Source organism: Pseudophryne corroboree, chromosome 3, assembly GCF_028390025.1.
Source record: "Pseudophryne corroboree isolate aPseCor3 chromosome 3, aPseCor3.hap2, whole genome shotgun sequence".
Taxonomy (NCBI): Eukaryota; Metazoa; Chordata; class Amphibia; order Anura; family Myobatrachidae; genus Pseudophryne; species Pseudophryne corroboree.
The window spans coordinates 533299361-533314080 of record NC_086446.1 but is presented as its reverse complement, the minus strand read 5'-3'; the positions used below and the strand labels follow the sequence as shown (position 1 = coordinate 533314080).

Here is a 14720-nt window from a genome sequence, read left to right as displayed (position 1 = left end):
ATATCAGATGGTGTACATGTTTCCTCCACTTCCTCTGATCTCAAGAATTCTGAAAAGAATAAGAAGGGAAAAGGTTCAAGCAATTCTCATTGCTCCGGACAGGCCAAGAAGGGCCTGGTATGCGGACCTCCTGGAGATGCTCCTCGAAGATCTGTGGCCTCTAGCTTTTTGCGAGGATCTTCTGCAACAGGGCCTGTTCGTCTATCAAGACTTACCATGGCTACGTTTGACTGCATGGAAGTTGAACGGCTGATTCTTGCTGGGAGAGTCATCCCTGACAAAGTCATCCCGACTATGATTCACGCCAGGAAGGGGGTAACGTCTAAACATTGCCACCGTATTTGGAACAAATACGTCTCTTGGTGTGAGAGCAGAAAATATTCTGTGGTGGTATTTCATCTGGGACTTTTCCTGCTTTTTCTGCAGTCGGGTGTGGATGTGGGCCTACGTCTGGGCTCAATAAAAGTCCAGATTTCGGCCATGTCCATATTCTTTCAGAATCAATTGGCTTCACTTCCTGAGGTCCAGACGTTCTTGAAAGGAGTTCTGCACATCCAACCTCCCTTTGTGCCATCTATGGCACCTTGGGATCTCAATTTGGTGCTGCAGATCCTCCAATCGGACTGGTTTAAACCGGTACAGGAGGTAGAGGTTAAGTATCTTACGTGGAAGACAGTCACACTGTTGGCCTTGGCTTCAGCGAGACAGTGTCGGAGCTAGGGGCGTCGTCTCACAAGAGCCCCTACTTAATTTTCCATGAGGACAGAGCTGAACTCTGAACTCGTCAGCAATTCCTTCCTAAGGTGGTGTCCGCGTTTCACATTAACCAACCTATTGTGGTTCCGGTTGTTACGGACACCTCTGCTTCTCCAAAGTCTTTGGATGTTGTGAAGGCAAGGTGTATGTAAAAAGGACAGCTCGTCTCAGGAAATCTAACTCGCTGTTCGTTCTCTTGATCCCAATATGTTTGGGTGTCCTGCTTCAAAGCAGTCCATCGCACGTTGGATCAGGCTCACTTTCCAGCACGCTTATTCCATGGCAGGCTTGCCGGTTCCAAAATCTGTTCAGGCCCACTCGACTAGGTCGGTGGGTTCTTCTTGGGTGGCTGCCCGGGTTGTCTCGACTTTACAGTTCTGCCGAGCAGATACTTGGTTAGGTTCAAACACGTTTGCAAAGTTTTACAAGTTTGATACTTTGGCCTCTGAGGACCTCCATTTTGGCCAATCAGTTCTGCAGGAATCTCAGCACTCTCCCACCCGGTTTGGAAGCTTTGGTACATCCCCAATGTACTAAATGGATCCCCAGTATCCTTTAGGTCGGACATAAGAGAAAATAGGATTTTAATTACCTACCGGTAAATCCTTTTCTCGTAGTCTGTAGAGCAGTGGTTTCCAACCTTAATTGGGGTGTGAGCTACTTTCGGAAAATAAAACCTCTGAAGGAGCTACCCCCTCCCCACAATGCGCGTGCGTTGCTGAGAAATTGAGTGTGGCCTCACAAAAGTGGGTGTGGCCTCACAACTACAAGTAATGCCCCCCCCCCCCCGCGTAGTGCCAGATAAACAAATAATGCCCCTCAGCAGTGCCAGATATACAAATAATGCCTCCCAGCTGTGCCAGATACACAAATAATGCCCCCCCCCCCCCGCGGTACCAGATACACACATAATGCCCCCCAGCAGTGCCAGATACAATTCCCACCCGCAGTGCCATTTAAAATGCCCCCCGCAGCGCCAGATAAAATGTTCCCCCGCAGTGTCCGATACAGTGCCCCACACAGTGCTAACCCTTGCTGGCTTCTTCTGCTGCTGCCGGTGCTGCTCCTCCTGTATGAGGAAGGAAGGGGAGGAGAGGGCAGTGCGCGCCTCTCCTGTGAAGTCCGAAGAGCAGCTGCAGTGAGGGTGACATGGTCTCCAGCAGCGGCGGGCATTTAAAATATGGTGCTGGTAAGTGAGCTAATCAAAACTCGCGGTCCGGCAGCCAATCAGGTGCCGCCACTGCCGGTCCATGAGCTCTGATTGGCTGACAGCTGGCACCATATTAAAAATGAAGGGAGGAGGAGTGCCAGTGACCGCCCAACCCCGTGCGCTCTGTGAGCTACCGAAAATACTAAGGCGAGCTACCGGTATCTAGCGAGCTACGGGTTGGAGATCACTGCCGTGGAGGATACTGGGCGCCTGCCCGGTGCTTCGTTCTTCCTGCAATGTTACTTGGTTAAGTATTGTTGTTTAGTTCAGCTGTTGCTGTTCCTGTTTCAAGTTTGGTTAGCATGGCTTTTCTCTTGTTTGTGTGTGCTGGTTCGGAATCTCATCACTATCCTTATCTATCCTTCTCTCAAAGTATGTCCATCTCCTCGAGCACAGTTTCTTAGACTGAGTCTGGTAGGAGGGGCATAGAGGGAGGAGCCAGCCCACACTATCAAATTCTCTTAAAGTGCCCATGGCTCTTAGTGGACCGGTCTATACCCCATGGTACTAAATGGATCCTCTACGGACTACGAGAAAAGGATTTACCAGTAGGTAATTAAAATTCTATTTTCTGCGAAATTGCGTCTTAGACACAAAGTAATGTAACAGGACTCACAGGCAACGTCTTCTTATAAAATGATATGCAGCATGCCTTTATTCTGTGTGTGACTGCAACTGTATTTGCATACAAAATGCTATGTTACAGTGTTTTCATGGAAATGGGCAAAACCACATGAACTGCAGGTGCGGTCTATATAATGTGAAGAGTGATTTAGATTTGGGTGGGGTGTGTTCAAACTGAAATCATAATTGTATTGTAAAAATATAGCAGCCAGAATTTACCATGCACAGAAACAATATAACCCACCCAAATCTAAATCTCTCTGCACATGTTACATCTGCCCCACCTGCTGTGAAGCATGGTGTGCCCATTAGTGTGCTTTTTTGGTTTTCTAATAAACCTGAAAAAGGCCCAAAGTGTGCCGGTTTTCCAGAAACTCCACCAGCTTTTTCATGGAGCCCAACCAAATATTATTCCACTAAAGGCAACTCTCAATATCAGTAAACTTCAATCTACAGGCCACCATTTGGGACTAGGAACTTTAAAACAATAATAACAACATATGTGTATTAAAAGACAAATACATTGTGGTGATATCATTCCTACAATTTCTCTGATCAGTTAGAGGTAATTGTTTACACTGTTAGAGTGCTGCTGAATCTGTCATCCCTCTCATCCTCATGTGAATGCTATTGGATATGATCTGATAGAGATCAGAGATATTCAGTTCAAATTGTGCTGTCAAAATTTGAGGACTTGGTAAGCGGAATAAAAAATAGGAACAAATAGAAAGCAGGATATACTGTACAGGTAGCTTCTAATATGATATGAAGTAATATGATCCCACTGCTGCCACCTAATGTGAAGATACCAGGTTCCAAATCACTCAGGCACGGTGGTAGATGAAAAACTAACAGTGATTTATTGAACAGAATGGGTTATAAACAGTTCAGCACACTTCCTTCTTGTTGTGTTTGTAGGATTGTGCTGCTGCCTCCATTCTGCTGTAATGTCTTGCTTCCGTGCTTGTAACCTGAGTGATCCCACTGTTGCCACCAAATGTGAAGATACCGGGTTCCAAATCACTCAGGCACAGTGGTAGATGAAAATCCAACAGTGGCTTATTAAACAGAATGGGTTATAATAAACAGCTCAGCACACATCTGTAATCCAATTCCACACGACAATTCCCACCACAAACTCCTGACAGAACAATGGCCCTCATTCCGAGTTGATCGCTAGCTGCTTTCGTTCGCAGCGCAGCGATCAGGCAAAAAAACTGCACTTCTGCGCATGCATATGGTGCGCAATGCGCACGTGCGACGTACATTCACAAAAGCCGACGTAATTTCACACAAGGTCTAGCGACGCTTTTCAATCGCACTGCTCGCCGCAGAGTGATTGACAGGAAGTGGGTGTTTCTGGGTGTCAACTGACCATTTTCAGGGAGTGTGTGAAAAAACGCAGGCGTGTCAGATAAAAACTCAGATAAAAACACAGGAGTGGCTGGGGAAACGTAGGCGTGGCTGGCCGAACGCAGGGCGTGTTTGTGACGTCAAAACAGGAACTAAATAGTCTGCAGTGATCGCAAGCTAGGAGTAGGTCTGGAGCTACTCAGAAACTGCACAATCTTTTTTTGTAGCTGCGCTGCGATCCTTTCGTTCGCACTTCTGCTAAGCTAAGATACACTCCCAGAGGGCGTCGGCTTAGCATTTGCACGGCTGCTAAAAGCAGCTAGCGAGCGAACAACTCGGAATGAGGGCCATTACTTCTTAGTCAAGGAGCATAGAATCTCTCCCATCAACACAGAGTCCCAGATAAATCCAATATAATGGGTTCCACAGCGAATCCCTGGCAGAACATTACTTCTTAGCCTAGGGTCAAAGAATCTCTCCTTCAGCTCTCTGGGTAGCTCTACTTATACCCCCAGAAGCTTCATATTGCAGTAGTGTGTGTGACTTCTTTGTCTTAGGATCTTACAGCATTGGAATACAATACATATTGTAATCAAGGTGGTTACATCAGCCCAGTGCCGTAACTAGGCATTTTAGCGCTATGTGCAAGAAACAGCATCGGCGCCCCTTCCCCCCACCCATATACATAGCAGGGCCATTGAAAAAAATGTAGAGTCCCCTTTTTACACGTTACAGCAAGAGAGACCCCCTTTTTTACACATTACGGCAGCACAGTTCCCTTTTTGCACATTACGACAACAAAGTCACCCTTTTTCACACATACAGCAACAGAGCCCTCCTTTTTTACACATTATGGCAGCAGAGTTCCCTTTTTTTACACATTACAGCAGGCAGTCCCCCTTTTTTGCACATTACGGCAGGCAGTCCCCCCTTTTTACACATTACGGCAGGCAGTCCCCCTTTTTACACATTATGGCAGGCATTCCCCCTTTTTTATGCTTTACGACAGGCAGTCCCTCTTTTTCATGCATTACAGCAGGCAGTCCCCCTTTTTTACGCATTACGGCAGGCAGTCCCCCTTTTTTACCCATTACTGCAGGCAGTCCTCCTTTTTTACGCATTACTGCAGGCAGGCCCCATTTTTTACACATTATGGAGAGCTATCCCCTTTTTTACGCTTTACAGCAGGCAGTCCCCCTTTTTAACGCATTACTGCAGGTAGTCCCCCTTTTTTGCATATTACTGCAGGCAGTCCCCCTTTTTACACATTATGGGTGTGGAGGGAAAGGAAGAAGGGAGGGGGAGAGAGAGAAAGAGAGAGTGAGTTAGTTCATTATACTCACCACCTGTGCCGGCGCCTCTCCTCTCCACACCTCTTCGGTCTTCCTGCGCTGCGCTTTTGGCAGCGCAGGGCATTGTGAATGGGCTGGGGGCGGGCTGGGAGAGACGTCATCTCTCCCAGCACGGGGGGAGCGGAGGGGGAGCTGTAGCGCTGCCCGGCTACCTGTGTGAGTGGTAGCTGAGCAATGCAGCTGGGGGCCGGCCGGTGACAGGCAGGGAGACGCGGCCAGGGCACCTTAGTTCGGCGATGCGGCCCGGCGGGTGTTGCTAGTGGTCCTGCACCTCCAGCACATCTGCACTGTGTGCAAGGCACCACTAGCACACACCAAGTTACGGCGCTGCATCAGCCAGAGAACCACCATGTCTGGTCAGCTCACTGTTGGACAATAGGGAGTAAGCAAAAAGGGACAATGGTCCCTTATATGACTTAACCTTTGAGTGTCCACATTATCTAAAGGGTAAAAGATAACATAACACAATTGCATATATTAACAATATTAAGGCTGATTTAAACACAGTATTGGGTGAGCAGCAATGGACATGTTATGGGGAATGAACAAACTGACAAATCAAATGTATTCGGATATTGGTATTAAAAGTACATATTTGACATGGGAAATGAGGCATAGCTATATTAATTGTCACAGACCTCTCTTTTCCTCACAGGGGGTATTCAATTCTTGTCAGAAACTGCCGTCTTGTCGGAAAGGATCCGACATGAATTGAATACCCCCCGTAGTGGCATGTTCAATTTACAGGAAATTACACACAAGTTTATTCTTGCCAAGAGTTTAAGCAGCATGTATATGTGTAAAATCATTTGGTTCATTTATTTAGTGCAATATTTATTATTAAGGCATCAATCTCATGGTACATCAGGTGTTTCCTTTTATGTAAATCACTGTGGCGAGCTAAAGGATTTTTTTTCTTCAGGCAGCTATTAATGATGTAATGGATGTCCCTCCGTCACAACAAGTAACCTATTACATATACCGCCTTGTGTGTCTGGTGTAGGGAAGGAGAGTTGGACGCAGTTGCATATTCGGACGCAGCGGATCTGCGAAAATATGTTATTAATACAACTATGGGGATTTGTACAGAGATGTCCACTAACGGCGTCTCTGATCTGCCACTTGCATACATGGGGGGTAATTCCAAGTTGATCGCAGCAGGATTTTTGATAGCAATTGGGCAAAACCATGTGCACTGCAGGGGAGGCAGATATAACATGTGCAGAAAGAGTTAGATTTGGGTGGGTTATTTTATTTCTGTGCAGGGTAAATACTGGCTGCTTTATTTTTACACTGCCAATTAGATTGCAGATTGAACTCACAACACCCAAATCTAACTCTCTCTGCACATGTTATATCTGCCTCCCCTGCAGTGCACATGGTTTTGCCCAATTGCTAAAAAAAATCCTGCTGCGATCAACTTGGAATTACCCCCATGGATGCAAAGTCAGCCGCACTTTGGGCCTCTTAGCAACCATTGTGTACAAATTTCTACAGCTGTGTCATTAGCATATTTTCACAGCAACAAGGCATCCGAATACGCAGTTGCAATATGTGAATGTAACTGCCCCCACCTCTGAATCATATCAGTCACAAGTAATCTGCCGAAGCCATTACAACTGTATACGATGATGCAGTTGCAGGCTGAGATGCCCCTGAAACAGTTGTAACGCCTCTACGTTTGACTCACTACTCCCATAAATGCTCACTGACTGACAATCAGTCTGCATACAAATTCGCATTGCGACTGACAATAAAAGACCATCGGGACACATGTACACTGCGATTCAGATGCATGTACAGTACAACAATAATCACTTAACCATCCAAACTTCGGCATTGCAAACACTTCGGGGGGAATTAAATTAGGAGTGATATCCCTGTCTCCATAAGTAAGGGCTGCTTTACCTTGGATGCTACTAAAACACGGGTTCACTACGGGTGGCCGGCGGTCGGGCTCCCGGCGACCAGCATCCCGGCACCGGGAGCCCGACCGCCGGCTTACCGACAGCTTGGCGAGCGCAAATGAGCCCCTTGCGGGCTCGCTGCGCTCGCCACGCTACGGGCACGGTGGCGCGCTACGCGCGCCACACTATTTTATTCTCCCTCTATGGGGGTCGTGGACCCCCACGAGGGAAAATAATTGTCGGTATGCCGGCTGTCGGGCTCCCGGCGCCGGTATACTGAGCGCCGGGAGCCCGACCGCCGGCAAACAGAAGACCACCCCTAAAACACATGTTTGCCCCATCATTTCCCACCTTGATTATTGTAATCAGCTCCTCTCTGGTCTTTGTAACTCCTGCCTCACCCTCACTAGTTTATCTTTTGCTTCATTCCTTATTTTCTTCTCTTATCACTCTACCTTTGCTGTCTATCTCTATCAGTGACTCCACTGGCTTTCCTGTACCACTCTGAATAAAATTCAAACCCCATTCTTTCTCCTAAAAAGCTCTCAACCTCCCCACATCTCCAGACTCATTTTATCACGCACACACACACACACACACACACACACACACACACACACACCCACACCCTCTTCTGCTAATGACCTCTTCTGCTCATTACCACTTCCCATTCTCGCATTCAGGATTTCTCCCATGCCCTCCCTCTTTCCATGCGACTTTCATACAACCATTCAAGCTTACCCTTAAAACTATTTTTTTTTTAAATCTGGCTTTCCACCCATCCACCCAGGCCCGCCATCAGGAGGGGTGCTGTGGGCACAGCTGTCCCAGGTCTGGCCTCTCTATAAGAGAGGGGAGGACCCGTGCTGCTCATGCCGCTGTCCATCCCCATCCACCCGCAGACTGTATTGAAAATATTCCTCTCAAGATGTCCGCCGCCTCCTCAGAGGGGACAGTTATTAAAGATACTAGAGGAGGCTCTAGTATCTTTATTAACTGTCTGCTGTGAGGCAGTGGCCATTTTGGGAGGGACATTTTCAATCTTTTTTTACTTGAAGCGGCGAAACAGTCTGCTGCGGCGGCATGGAGGGGGGGAATACCCTGACAACAAGCAGAACCCATCACAACGAGCATATTATGGCGACAAGGGCATAATATGTTGTCAGGGTATTAATGTGTGGGGCATAATATGGTGATAGGGGCATAACTGTGGGGGCAAAGGAATTGTATTTTATTTTTGTATTTTTTTTAAATATATATGTATTTTTTCATAGATATATATATTTTTTTTTTTATATTTTTTTTTGGGGGGCTGCCTATTTTGTCAGCTCCGGGCCCCACAATTTCTAATGGCAGCCCTGTATCCACCTACTGTAACTCATCAGTCTATGGGGGGTATCCAATTAGAGGTGAAGAAACTTTGGGCCATTTTTCACTATCCCATTTGGTCACCTGTAAAAAAAAAAAAAAAATCCTCTCCTGAAAACACACAGGTTCAGTGAGACCTGTGTGTTTTTCGGTAGAAACAGCCTTGTTTCTTTTCTAAAAACACGGCTGTTTCCGGGGAATTGGATTTGCCTGCCTGAGGCAGGTGAAACAAAATCCCTGATAAGCAGGCACGAGCCGCGGCTTATTGTGGCCAATAGGATAGCTCCCAGCGGGACAATTAAACGTGGTAATTAACCACAGCTAATTTGGATACTCCCCTATGCCCTCATCTCCCATAGTGTCCAAGCCGTAATGCCTGTGGACTGTAAGCTAGTAGAAGCAGTGCCCTCTCCCCTTTGTCTTCTCTACAACATTATGCAAAGTGCACACTAATTATGAATCTATGTGAATTCATATATTGTCTGTATTTTCTGTACTTATGTATCCTGTTGCCAGGTTTATTCTTTTGTATGGCGTTACATTATAAATAAATAAAATGTATAATTATTATTTTATTACCAGTTTCTTATATAGCGCAGCATATTCCTTTGCTCTTTACAACTGGAACAACAGTAATAGAACAAAACTGGGTAATAACAGACCTAGAGGTAGGAAGGTCCTGCTTACAAGATACAGGGAAATAGGCATTGATACACATGGATATAATATATTAACAACTAGTGGCAAATATGATAGGACAAGTTACACAAGGTATGCAGGGCATACAGTATAAAGCATTTCACTCCCAGCACTACTGTATTGTGTATTTGTAAAAAAAGAAATCTGGCTTTTCCTTGTACTTGATTGCTGTTTTAAAAAATAGGCAGACTCGCACAAAATACCCGCACCACCGGAACTCAGAGGCTTTTACATTTGCCAATGGTATTCAATACCAAAATCCTAATTTATATAAAATGATGTATTTACAATTATTGATATATTCATTACATGTTAAAATTTATTTTATTTGTACTGAAATAATCTATTGATATCACCGAGGTAGTTGTAATGTTAATGTGAATATGGAGTTAACTGAAGTGTTTTTCCCCAGGAATTTAGCCATTGGAATAGGAATACAGAATTTCCCAGAAGGCCTTGCTGTCAGTCTTCCTCTGCGCGGCGCAGGATTGTCTACCTGGAAGGCATTTTGGTGAGGAATATTTACTTTTGATATTTAACCCAGTTTAGAAAGATACATAGCATAATTGTCATAGGTTTTATCACAACATTAAACTGGATGATATTGCAGATTTAGCTCTCCCCAAATAACCCCAGTCAAATACTTCTTGAAGTACCAGTTAAATGTTGAAGATGGATGATTTTCCCAACTACATATTGATTATTCTGTAACTGCTTAATTAATTGCTTATAGGTAAGATATTCCCCATTTACCAGTAGGCTGTCATGCCTGTGCATGACATGTTCCATAAATATCAGTGGCCAGGCTGGCATGCTCTGCACCTAGAGGTGCAGCTACCGCATAAATCATAGTATTTCATGTATGTATCCAGGAAATAAAAGTGTAGCCTTTTAGAGGGACTTGACAGCTGGTGTAAGCAGCCCTTATGACTACATACCTGCCTTATGGTCTATATTGTTTCTACAGTTTCAAATAGTCCAACTTCCTGTGTAAGACTAGGTATGCCCTTGTGTCTGAACAACATAGCTTCAGACATCAGTGATATAGCATGTCAGTGCATGGACATGTGGTGGATAACTAGAGTGTGTACACTACTTGCACTCAAGGTTGTTAATGGCCTCAGCACATTTTAGTGGCAACTATTTTTATTAGTTTTCAAACATACAGAAAGAGAACAAACAAAATATTAAAGTCAGACACAATAGCAAAGCATAGCAATAATAGACAAAACATTGTCGACAAGAAATAAATTCCCAGGAAGACAACAGTAGGACCAGGACTGGAGCAAGTAAAATACAAAAACGGCTTCACTCAGGTCTAAGCAAAATCAAGTACGTAAGCAAACCAATGACTATGATAAGAAAAAAAAGAATGCAAGTACAAATAATACAACAAGAAGCGAGTAAGAATACAGGAGAGAAGTGGGTGGAAAGGAGAGGGACAGGTAAGATATGGGAAGTGAGAGGGGCAAAGGACGGCAGTCTCCATTCCTTAGAGTCTGAGTAAATCGTATTGCCACAATCAGTAGGAGTCAATGGAAGTCAAAGGTCTATCAATGTTTTTGTCCTGAACCAGAGAGTACATGCCAGGAAGCTGTTTCTCAAAAAGGGATGAGTGTTAGCTGGTTGAAGAGATGGATAATAGGACTCATATGAGGCAGAGTCCTTCAAGTCAAGCCATCGGAACCAGGTATATCGAAAGGTCATATAATCATCTGACATGGAGATGAACAAGTTGTCCATGTCCATTCATGTAGAAGTCAATCTTTGAGAGCCAGTACAAAATGGTTGAAGGAGAGAAGAATTGCCAATGCATTGGAATGGCAGCTTTGGTGGCATTATTCAGATATTTCATAAGGGACTTTTATAGTTCATAATAGGTACTGGTACTGTTCGCTCGCTAGCTGCTTTTAGCAGCATTACACACGCTAGGCCGCCGCCCTCTGGAAGTGTATCTTAGCTTAGCAGAATAGCGAACGAAAGATTAGCAGAACTGCTACTAAAAAAATTCATGCAGTTTCTAAGTAGCTCCAGACCTACTCCTAGACTGCGATCTCCTCGGTCCATTTAGTTCCTGGTTTGACATCACAAACACGCCTTGCGTTCGGCCAGCCACTCCCCCGTTTCTCCAGCCACTCCTGCATTTTTACCTGGCACGCCTGCGTTTTTTAGCACACTCCCTGAAAATGGCCAGTTTCTGCCCAGAAACACCCACTTCCTGTCAATCACACTACGATCACTCGAGCGATGAAAAAACGTAGCTCAACCTTGTGTAAATCTACAAAGTTTTGTGTTAAATTACTGAACGCATGCGCGCTGCGTACCATGCGCATGCGCATTTTCCACCTAATCGCTCCGTTGCGAAAAACGGCAACGAGCGAACAACTCGGAATGACCACCATAGTGTGCTCATGTGCACGAGGCGACACACAGAAACACTCGAAAGGCGAGAGCTTCCTGCAAGACGGTTTAATGAGGTGACCAGCTGATAGGAAATGGTGAACCTGTAAGTATCACCATTCCTCCACAAGAGCAAGGGCCCAAGTAGTGCATAATGTGTCAAATGAGCGAATGTTCCCAGCCCCCACCAGCTACCCAATTCGAAAGATTCCCCTAGACAGCCAATGTTAGAACATTTTAATGTCTAAGCCTGGGTTCAAAAGAAATGAGTTGAGAGCGAAAATCTGTAGAGATGGAATTGTGCATCTATAAGGCTTGGAGGGTGGGGGCAATGGTAGGGTGATGTATTGGCGGCAGGGTGGGGAGCAAGGGAAGGAAAGTTAATAGAATTTGGCACCTCTGGTCCATTCTGATATACAATTCAGTAAAGTAGCTTGATAATAGCCAAGAATGTTAGGAAGCTGAATGCCGCCATGTGGCCTACACCTGTAAAGGATATGTAGTTTCAGACGTGGTCGTCTTTCATATCACAGAAAATCTTGTATCACAGGGAGACCCTGGAGAAGGAATAATATTTTAGGGATAAAGTTCACCTTGAAGACCCTGAGCCTCCTAAACCAAGAGAATGCTCGAGGCCACCAAGACTGTAGTTTTGATCTCAACTTAGACAAAAGGGGGGAGGGGGTGGGGTGAAGCTGGCCTAAAATAAAGAGGGTAAATCCCTAGTAAGCAAAACCCCTCAGTATTTTAAATGAATGCGATGCCAGATAAAGTGAAAGGCATGACTGAAACCATCTACAGCCAAAGCCTCCACAGTAAGGTTCAGAGCAACTGATTTAATGTGGTGCATTTTAAAATTAGAGAGTGTCCCCAAAAATTTTAATTTATCCATCAAGTTCAGGAGGAAGATTACTGGATTGGCAAAGCCAAAAGGTCATCTGCTAAAAAAAAAGGGCTAGTTTTAAATTCCCTGTCTACAACTCAAAAGCCAGAGATATTGGGATTTAACCTAATGGACCGAGCCAGAGTTTCTATACAGAGTACTTAGATTAATGGGTAAATGGGCAAGCCCTTGTCAAAGTCGAAAAATATCATGATTCATATGCCTTGTATTAACCCCTAATGTGTGCGCATGCTGCTCGTCGCCTGGTCCCCCGTGCGTACACATCCCCGCAGGTTGCGTAAGGGACGCTCCAGCGTCTCGTGCGCATGGGATGTGTAAATACGGCGGAGTTTGTGAGCTTGTAGCGTGCGACTCGATCGTAACATATTTAACCCAAATAGCGTATATTATAGTTAATATTCCCCTTAACAATGTCAGCAAGTATGTTAAGTTTAAACGGTTCGTGGACAGAGAGATTCCTCTTTACATGCTAGGAAGGCTCAGATAAAGGTTGGAAGGTAGTGTTTAGTATCCAGCTGTAGGGTATTTTAAGGGTAATATTCCTATGATAGTTAGGAAAGATTCGCATATTCCTGCGCATAGTTATGCGCAGAAGTAGAAAATAGATAAATTGTATCTAAAATAAATTACAAATAAGTGCAGGGTAAGTGAATGGAATTCAGTCATTTCTTTCCCACAGACTGAATTCAATGGCCTTATTTACACTAAGCTTTGAGATTCTATGAAGAGGGCTTACACCTTTGTTTATGAATAGGGCCAGGTTTCTCTCCAGAATAATGAGTGCCGAGTTGTCATTGTCTCAACTGAAGGAGGGGAAAGTGGGGTAAACAAAGCCCAGAGACAGAGTTTGTTTGGAAGATCCGAAACAATAGCTACCCACAACAATCCAGACAGACAGGAATTTGGAATACTAACAAGTCCTAGTCATCACCCACTTCTTGAACTAACCAATGGCCCCTGGTGCAGGACATGTCCCACCCCCTAACCAATGGAAAAAGAGCACACAGTGTCTATTGTAGTATGTCTTGAGCTAGTGAATAAATATAGCTTGCAATAGGCTTTGACACACTAGACTCTGAAGGCTTTCTCCTTGATAGCTGAGAACTGAATTCAGGTTGCGCCGGCGAAGTATTCTCACGTATGTATATTTCTCTGCAGCCACTTTGTTACCTTTTGTGTATGCCATTCATTCTCTCTCTGTGTATTTGTGTTTGCGATCGTTCACTATTGTATATATTTATTTTTATGTTATTCTGTTTAGTTATTAATGTTAGGTTTGTAGTGTATAAGCTGTAACTGTTTTTCCCCTTTTTACGTACTAAAATCATCTAGAAGGTGTTGGAACCGTACCAAGTGTTGTGTGTTTCACCAGTTATTACTAAGGGTCTCTGAGCATCTAAATCGCTCAAACAGCTTGCTTAAATAACAAGGTTAACCAGTGTTCTATCATTACAGTATCTCAGTACTAAGGTTTACAGTATAAGCATACTCTGTGTTTAAGGTTTAAAAGGTTATTGACTGTGTGTGCGCTCGCTGTGTGTACTCCGTACACCCAGCGCAGCGTGTGTACGTAACTTGCGTACCACGTGCGAAGTCTTTGTATGCAAATAGCGTACTAAGTGCGTAGCACGTGCACGTGGTTTTAGCGGCCATTACGGCTTCACGGTATTAGTAAATAGCTTATGTTAAAAGGTAGATATTTGACTCTATCAATTGGGGGCTCGTCCGGTCCACCTCATATCCGCAGTCAAGCGAAAACAGGCAGACTTTATCTATCAGCAAAGGGCGGAAAGGTAGTATCCCCTGTATCCGTGTTTGTGGTTGGGGAGACGGTAGTGCTGATCAGATAAGCGTCTGCTTCGCTTGGTTTGTAGGGATGCTGGTGGAATCCGGTTCCAGAAGGTAAGAACGTTAAGCTATTGTCTTTTTAAATCTGGTTTTAAGGGGGCGTGGCCTGGACGAGCATGGAGTAGCACTTGCACAGTGCAGCTCTCCAGCCAGTACATCCTGAAAAAACATCCTGGACTCCCTCCCTGGGTCTGAAATCTGGGTCACCCCTGCATGAAGGCCCCCTGCCCCTCCGGAGTAAATTTGGGCTGGATGCCTGTGTTTCCCTAACTCCTGCAGCCATATCTAACCGGCGGGCC

At 44.9% G+C, this 14720-nt stretch overlaps 1 protein-coding gene across 7 annotated transcripts in view; it reads left to right on the top strand.

Moving 5' to 3' along the window:
* The window catches only part of SLC39A11 (solute carrier family 39 member 11), a 1124245-nt gene that overhangs the window by 1075305 nt on the left and 34220 nt on the right, over positions 1 to 14720 (top strand). For all 7 annotated transcript variants that reach the window (XM_063961150.1, XM_063961149.1, XM_063961147.1 and 4 more), the window contains exon 8: positions 9682 to 9780. In XM_063961150.1, the coding sequence (XP_063817220.1) occupies positions 9682 to 9780 (99 nt within the window). The remainder of the gene's footprint in view (positions 1 to 9681; positions 9781 to 14720) is intronic.